The sequence below is a fragment of the Mus pahari genome, chromosome 8, assembly GCF_900095145.1.
Source record: "Mus pahari chromosome 8, PAHARI_EIJ_v1.1, whole genome shotgun sequence".
NCBI lineage: Eukaryota > Metazoa > Chordata > Mammalia > Rodentia > Muridae > Mus > Mus pahari.
In genome coordinates this window covers 90,205,308-90,213,823 of record NC_034597.1, presented here as the reverse complement: position 1 = coordinate 90,213,823, position 8,516 = coordinate 90,205,308, and the positions used below count along the sequence as shown (strand labels likewise).

The following is an 8,516-nucleotide window of genomic DNA, read 5'->3' as shown; positions in this document are numbered from 1 at the left end:
AAAGGAAAGGAAAGGAAAGGAAGGAAATTACATGTATTACCAAATACACTTCTCTGGTTTTAGAAACATTTCCAAATGAATATTTGAATATTTGTTGCTTTTCAAAAGCAACAGCACACATCCAAGAGTGTTCTTTCGCCTTATAGACTACACTAGCGAGCAGTGATCATTCAGTATCTTACAGACCTGAGGTCCACAGCCATGGATAGAAAGGATACAATTTAGTGAGGATGAAGGGTAGAATTGTGCTTATACCAGTGATGGACCCAGAAAGTACAATTGTTTAAAACCAAGGGATTCTTTACATTTCTAAACTCCTTCTGCACAGAGACAAGCCAAACAGGCCTAGTGACAGAATGTCTTGGAAGGGTAAAACTTAGGAGAGGTGGAAGACCAGACCAATGGGAAGTAAACAAAGATCCAGGACTCTTATTCTGGTGCCAGACTTGGCGACATACCCATGCTGGCACCCTTCTGTGCTTTTACAAGATGATAGTGATACTGAAAGACTCAAAACCAGAGATAGCAGGAAGGGGGCGGGGAGGGGGCGGGGAGGGGGGGAGGAGGAGCGGGGAAGCAGCAAATCAAGTGAGCCATAAACACAGCTCTGCCTAAGAGGCATACCTAGAGAGCAAGAACTCACAGCCTGGAAACCAGTGATCAAGCTGTGAACAGCACCCCTGGCTTTTAATCTCATCAGTACTTTATCTGTTTAAGTTAAGGGTTTGTCCCTAAGCAGACAGAGGAAACTATTAGGTATAGGAAATTAAAAGGTACAGCAGAAGCGAACTAAAATTAGTGAGTCTAGGCTGTGCTTTCAACCACTCCATCATCTATCTACTCTATGACCTTGCTAGGAGGGCTTTGCCTGCAAACCACTGCTCACGCTGTGTTAAGCCAATGTTTAATCATAAACTAGCCCTGCTACATTATTAATATTCCAAACAACATTTCCACCTAGATAATCATCTGATGTCATTCTGTTGCAATATCTAAAAGGGATCCAGTTCTGCATTTGTTTTCACTGCAGAATTAATTCCCGAGTGGACAAACCTGCTTAGTATCTTCATTTTTTTTTCTTAAGAATCAAAGTATAATTTCAAACGAAGCAAAAGAGAAACCAGTAGAGTAACAAGAGTCATCACATCCCACCTGCTCCATAAATCCCCTCAAAATAAACTTTAATAACATCAATTTTTGTTTGAAGAATAACACATTGTGCATTTGCCATCACAGGTAAGAAATGGGAAGTTCATACCGACATGGAGTCTGGTCATCATTTAAAGTTTTACCAGGTTATTGGACTTTCTTGACCTTGGGAGAGTCAAAACTGCAGCTGAAACGGTTGGGCAGGTAGCTCAGTGGAAGAGCACCTACATCATACATAAGGTGGCTATGTTTAGTCCCCCACAACACCACAGTAGAAAAATATAGTTCCCTATAAAACTTTAGGTGACAATTTAAACAGCAGGCTATATTCTATGCAATACTACAGGTTATGGCATATGTACATACCTGTACACAAGAGATAAATGAATCAGAAGCCATGTAGAGAAAACCCACAGAAAGAACAAAGAAGAGAATATTAACAAACAAGAGAACTATATGATACTACCTCATCACGGTCCAAAATGCTTCAGAAAATACCTTGAAATTAACACTTTATCTTCAAACTAAGGGTTCTTGAAAGCAATAGGCTACGGCAACGAAAGTCAGACATTCTGCCTCTTTGGGCAAAGGAATATCTTTAATATGTGCCTTAGTCGAAAAAAACAAAACAAACAAACAAACAAACAGCCCTAACAAGAGAACCAACTAGCATGACTTCAAATGCCCAGAGTCCTAAAGAATAGATGATAAAATTTTTAGATAAGAATATGAGGCCAGGTGTGATACTGAACACCTTTAGTCCCAGCACTCTAGAACCAGAACAGGTGATCTCCAAGAGTTCAAAGCCAGCCTGGTCTACATAATGAGTTCCAGGATATCCAAGGCTACCATGTCTCAAAATAAATAAATGAATAAATAAACAAATATGAATATAAAACCCATTCAAATATCTTCAAAAACACTTAACAGTAGTCGAACTAGTGTGAGGAGTAAAAAAAAATTAATTTTAATTTCTGTAGCTATATTAAAGGGATCTGACAGTAGCTTTAGAAACTCTGTACTTTTCATAAATAAAGAACATACCAAGTTGTCAAACCACTGCTGCTAAGACTTTCCACAGACTGGGACTGAGGGGGAAGACGCACACACATAATGATTATCTTTTAGACCATCACACTTGCAAGGAGGTCGTAGTATGCAAATTGTTCACAGAACTCGGACACAATCGTAAGCATGCTAAGATACACAAGTAGTACTGACTTTCTTAAGATCCAGATACTAACCACTGGGTAAGAAAAGAATGATATGCACAGTTTCAGGAACAAGTGTAAGTCTTGCAACACCACCTATGAGCTGTGAATGACCCCAAATTGTCAATACCACCCAGACTCGGAGGTGTGAATGGAAATGGTCCCTTACCCCCGTCCATCACGCAAAAAGAGAATGTTGAGTTCAGCTTGCTTTCTGAAATCGTGCAGAGCAAACACCACTGATGGAAAATTACAGGTGAAGCCTCCACTTTTCCAGGTTTATGAATGAGCAAAGTTATTTTTTCTCTTAACTCCATTGCTGGGATTTTTCCACTCTCATTTCAATTCTGAATACAGTGTTTGTAACTTCTCCCAGCCTTCCATACCCTCCCTCCCATCTCTCCAAGTCACCTTGGCACAGCTCAAAGTTTCAGCCTATAAAGGCACCAAAAGCTAACGTCTAAGACATTTTATCATCTAGAAAGTGAGTTCACTCACATCTCCTGCCCTCTTACTAAACAGAAGTATAGCATTTAACATTTAATAATTTTATTTTTTCCTCATAAGCACATGATGTTTTAAAATGTGTATATGTGTGTGTGCATGTGAGTGTTTGTAGGTATGTATGTGTGTGTGAGTGTATGTGTGTGTGTTTGTAGGTATATATGTGTGTGTGTATGAGCATGTGTGAGTGTGTTTGTAAGTATGTTTGTGTGTGTTAGTGTGTATTGTGTGAGTATTTGTAGGTATGTATATGTGTGTGTGAGTGTTTGTAGGTATGTGTGTGTGAGTGTGTGAGTGTATGTGAGTGTTTGTAGGTATGTGTGTGTGTGTGTTTGTAGATGTGTGTGTGTGTGTGTGTGTGTGTGTGTGTGTGTGTGTGTGTGTGTGTGTGTGTGTGTGTGTATGTGGATGTGGATTCCAATAGGGGTGGGAGTATATACTTGGAAGCCACCATTTTGGCCAAGTCACACTAAATACTTCTGCCTCAGCAGCCCTGCCTGTCACGGAGTTGTAGTGACTTTTTTCCATGGGTGCTAGAGACCCAAATACGGGACCTAAAGCTAGTGGGACCCTACACGTATTTCTTTAAAACATAAAATAAAATTACTTTAAAAAAATAGCTTCCCCTATATTCTTGATAGCCTAATTTGAATTTTTAGATAGATTGAGGGGCTGCAGGTGTGACTCGGGAGTAGCTCACTCTTATCTAGCATGCCCCAGGCCCTGAATTAAATTCCCTAGCTGTTGGATACAGCAGCATGTGGCACCAATAACTACAAAATGACGTCAGTGTTGGTGTGGGCAACAATTTTATAACGATCGGTTACTCTGAGTCCCACTTTGGGAAAGATTCTTTTGACCCATCCGGAAAGTCACCTTATGAGTCTAGAGTTGTAACTCGGTACTAGAGCCCAGGTGTGGGGTGCCTTGAGTTCAATCACAAACACACCCAGGTGGTCAGCTACGGAATAAAACAGGCTAGTCCGAAGGCGACCGTGTCGAGACTATCTCTCCTTCATGAGAATAAAAGGAACAGAAGATCTTGTCTGTGAGGCACAGCTGGAAGAATAACACGCCTTCTGTAAAGGAGCCTAGGATATTTTAGTTTCTCAACTCGAGAGGAAGAGAGGGGGAGAGGGAAGGATGGCAGCCCCCCAACTCTCTAGCCTCACACTCCATACTGAATACACTGGCTATCCAGGTGCGTGATAAGCATCTGCATCCCAAAGAAATGCACCCAAGGTCCCCAGCCTAGTTCTGTGCCCCGCTTATTGGGAAGTGCAGTACCCAAACCTAGTGGACGAGCGCTGGGAGATCTGCAAGAAAGTCTGAGGAGGGATAGGCATCAGGAGACTAGAAAGGGAAATTTTTTCACAGTACCCAAAACTGCCTCTTTACTCAGCCTAGGTCACCGGACGTAAGCTCAGATTGGTTGGAAACCCAAGAAGACTCGGGCACGGAAAGTGCAAATTCATCTGCAAAGAACTGTAAAAGACACTCACCTCCACCCATCTCTGAGCCTCCGCGAATGCAACAGAGCAATCGGCCTCGGCGTCCTCCATCCCTTCCATGACAAGGGCAAGAGAGGGAAAAAGCAGCTCAGTGGGTGCGCGCCGGGACCCAGAGCTCCCACGCCACGCGTCCCCCGCCCTTTGTAGCGACGAGCAGTTTAAGTTCAGGAACCTAGTAGAACTTGCAGGAGTTGCTTTCTCGAAACTCCAGAAATCCGCTCAAGTCCAGCCTGACTGGAGCAGGAGGAGGTGAAGAGGCAACTGGAAGCGGTGTGCACAGGGAGCCGGGACTCCTGGGAACTTCAAAAGTCGCAAGCGCTGTCACCGCCCTCGACCGTAGCCACGCCCCGGCCCACCCCCTACGGGCCGGTCCCAGCTTCCGTCCTTGCCCCTCGCCAGGGTCCTTGCAGCCACCTCTCTGGTCAGAATTATCTGGGCGGGGAGATGCGCCCCAGCCGGCATCCTTCCCGCCTCTACCCTCTTTCCCTGTCCCGGGCTCTCTCGGGAGGCGGCGCCCCTTCTGCCTGCGGCCTGACATACCAGGAATAGCTGCACACAATTGCACCTTTCCGGGCCAAGAAACTTCCCCCGCGGGGACGCGGAGCCGCCAGGCCTCCCCGCCACTACCCTCCGGCTCCACGGAGCCCGCTGACCGGCCCCAGATGCTGCGCGGTCCCCGCCACCGCCCCGGCTTCCGGCCGCAGGTGAGGGTACCGGCCTGGGCACTGGCGGCTGGTCCCCTAGTCTGGGCTGGCGTCGCTCCTCCCAGATCGCAGGTGGGTCGGTTGCGAAGACCTGTGGCTTCATTTCCCCTCTCGCCACAAGGGTTCGGTGAACCGAAAAATCTTGGCTTTTCTCCCACCTCTCCTGCCTGCTTGGCCTAGTTCTGGACATTGGCCCGCTCTCCCCCGGAGAGTCAAAACCTGTACCCTTCGTGGTGTGGCAACGGCGACAGGTTATTCAGGGTGAGCAGAGTCTGAGTAGGTGCAACGGACCTGGCCAGCAAGATGCACAGGTGGTCCAATGCCTGCGATCTCTCCAAGGCTACTCTGGGGACTCTCCGGGCTTCAACCAGGGTACTTGACCTACCGAAGAAAATAAGATCAGCCCTTCTTTTCTGGAGGAGAAGCAACCTTTCATTCTTTTTTTTCCTGATTGGTTGCTGGTGTGTGTGTGTGTGTGTGTGTGTGTGTGTGTGTGTGTGTGTGTGTGATTAAAAAAATTTTCAAACGTATGGCAGAGAAACTTGTCTACGGAAACAGCCTAGCTTCTGTTTAATGAGCATTAGATCTCACTATAGAGGGGTTTAAAGTCGGATACATTTCATCTCTAAATATCCAGGATACAGTTCATCTTTAAAGAACACTATCCTGCATTATCATAGACCATTTTCACATATAACTAAATAAAGCCAATAAAATTGCTAATTCATAATCAACCCGGGCTCGGATTTCCCTAGGATGCCAAAACATCGTTTGCAGATTCTAGGTCTGATTTACCTAGACCTAGAGGCAATTAGAGAATCTGCATTCCGTTTGATTGCGGATTTTTTTTACCCTAGAAGGGCCTCCTCAAGCCCCTTCTTCCTTTTTTGGAATGGCATCGTGTGTTGAAAGAAACAGGCTGCTTTCCGGATTTGTCTTACGGCTTCTTTGTCTTCACATTTCTCTCCCAGTAGTTCCTGCCTCCTGGAAGTTAGATCTAAAGGCTTGGTTGGAACCCACTTGCTCTTAGGAATGAAGACCATCTGGATTGGGGTGATGGTTTCTGTTTATCCCGAAGCCTTATTTTTTTATTGGCACCGGCTGTAATCACTGGGTCTGTTTAGAAGAGCTGGCTGACAAACTTCAGGGATTGTTCAGGGAGGCCACTGACTGGACCATCCAACTCTGCCTACTGCCTACACTCTTATTAAGCCAAACCCAAGAGGAAAGTGGGATGGTTAAAGAAAACAGGAAGATGTTTTTCTCCTTTTCTCTATCACAGAACTGCTGTCTTTAGTAAACATGCAGTAAAAATTTAGTATAATGCTAGATGGTTTTATTTAAGGGACCGTGGGGAAGGGTTGATATTTTGAGACAAGCCCTCATTAGTGTAAGCTATAATGGCCTGGAATTCATGCCAATCCCCATACCTTGGTTGGCCACTCCAGTGCTGAAATTACAAGTGTGAGCTACCACCCTGATAAAAACACAAAAGATCATACTGAAATACATAGAAACATCAGAGTTTCAGTATTGCCAGTGCAACGGGATAGGAGGTTCTTAGGATTACTATGTCAGCGCATGCTATCTGAAATGCCTCCTGTGGTCACAACGGTTTGAAGGAGAAATGCCCACCCTAGACTCAAGTATTTGAACACTTGGTCCCCCGCTGTTTGGAGAGGCTATAGACCCTTCAGGAGGTGCAGGTTTGCTGGGGAAATAAGTTGCTGAGAGCTGGCTTTGGGTGTTTACAGCTTCACCTTGCTTCCAGCTTCCTCTCTCTGTCTTCTGGCTGTGGTTGGAAATCCTCCCCAGCCGTTATGGACCCTGAGGCAAAATAAACTCTATCATGAGTTGCTTTAGTCATGGTGTTTTCTCACAGCAAAATAAGCAACTAATAAATGCTGCGGAGCCTGGTGTTTCACTCTGGAGGCAACTGCCCAGGATGAGAAGTGCACAGGCCTGGGATCCTGAACAACTTAGGTTGCCACCAGATCTCCAATTTCATCGTCTGAAAAGTGTGGAGACAGTAACATCTTGAAAGGATTGGGGTTTTTAATTTTATATTTATTTATTTATTTATTTATTTATTTATTTGGCTTTTTGAGTCAGGGTTTCTCTGTGTAGTCCTGGCTGTCCTGGAACTCACTGTGTAGACCAGGCTGGCCTTGAACTCAGAAATCTGCCTGCCTCTGCCTCCCAAGTGCTGGGATTAAAGGCGTGCGCCACCACTGCCAGGCAAAAGGATTTTTTTTATATATATAATAATTAAATATGATGGTGGTTGTAAAAGCCCATGAGTATACTTACCACAAAAGCAGTATTCTTTTCTTTTAGGCACACTTTGTGTGTGCGTGCATGTGTGCACATATCTACTTTCACATACAGAATTTTCCTACTGAATGGGGATGCCATTTTGCTTGGTCAAATGAAGATATTGCAGGAAGTATAGAACCTTGAAAATGGTTTGAAGTCAACTCGGCCACCAGCCACGGCTCATCTTAAGGAGTTAAGGCGGCAGGTTCACGACTCAGAACACCTAAGCATAATTCTTTGCTTCATTATTTCATGGAAATTAAATATCTGGGACCAGTGAGATGGCTCAGCAGGAAAAGATGCTTGATGCCAAGCCTGACTACCTGAATTTGATCCGGAAGCTCATATGGCAGAAGGAGAAAACAGATTCCTGTAAGTTGTCCTCTGACCTTGATACATGTGCAGTAATTCATGTGTGCATATGTGTATGTGTGTTAAGAATCCTGCATGCATATGGTACATAGCCATACACTCAGGCACACAAAATAAGATTAAATGCTTAAATAGTTTAAAAAGTTAAGCATTAGAAAATGTGTTGTCCAAGAAAAGTTAAGATACTTTTCAATATTTAGAAAACATAGAGGAGAGCATGTGGCTCACACCTTTAGTCACAGCACTCAGGAAGCTGATGAAGGAGGGCAGGAAGCCCCAAGCCAACCTGGGCTACAGCAAAATATTAAATAAGTAAACAAGCAATACAGTTGCCCCATTTTCTATGCATCAGCAATGGAATGCAATGTTCATTTAATTGGTGAAACGAGGGCCACAATCTTTCTGGAAACTCATTTAACGCACAGGGCTAAAAATCCCCATGGTCTATTCAAGGGACTGTATCCTAAAGATACGAGCAAAGACAGAAATACAGACTGAACATCTGCAATGGATGCAGACATGCCCCACCTAAACCTTCCTTTTTAGGAACACTTGCAGCCCAACACTGGGAAGGATGGTCACACATCAGGATGTGTGACGCTCACAGCTGTCACACATCCTAGGCTGGCTTCTACCACAGAAGCAGCTTCACCTGGGGTCATGCTCTCTCAGAGCAGCTGTCTCCTTTACTGACTGAATGACTTGAGACAGAAAACCTCAGCTGTCCATTTTCAGCCTTTCGAGGGACA

General features: G+C 44.7%; 1 protein-coding gene across 15 annotated transcripts in view; it reads right to left on the bottom strand.

Moving 5' to 3' along the window:
• The window catches only part of Lmo7 (LIM domain 7), a 202,100-nt gene extending 197,445 nt beyond the window's left edge, over positions 1-4,655 (bottom strand). For 10 of the 15 annotated variants that reach the window (XM_029541825.1, XM_029541824.1, XM_029541822.1 and 7 more), the window contains exon 1: positions 4,367-4,654. In XM_029541825.1, coding sequence (XP_029397685.1) covers positions 4,367-4,435 — 69 coding nt within the window. In that variant the 5' untranslated portion in view covers positions 4,436-4,654. Of the gene's footprint in view, positions 1-4,366 lie in introns of all 15 variants that reach the window. The other 5 variants (XM_029541827.1, XM_021203121.2, XM_029541820.1 and 2 more) reach the window with 2 other exon arrangements.
• Between the last annotated feature and the right edge of the window lie 3,861 nt (positions 4,656-8,516).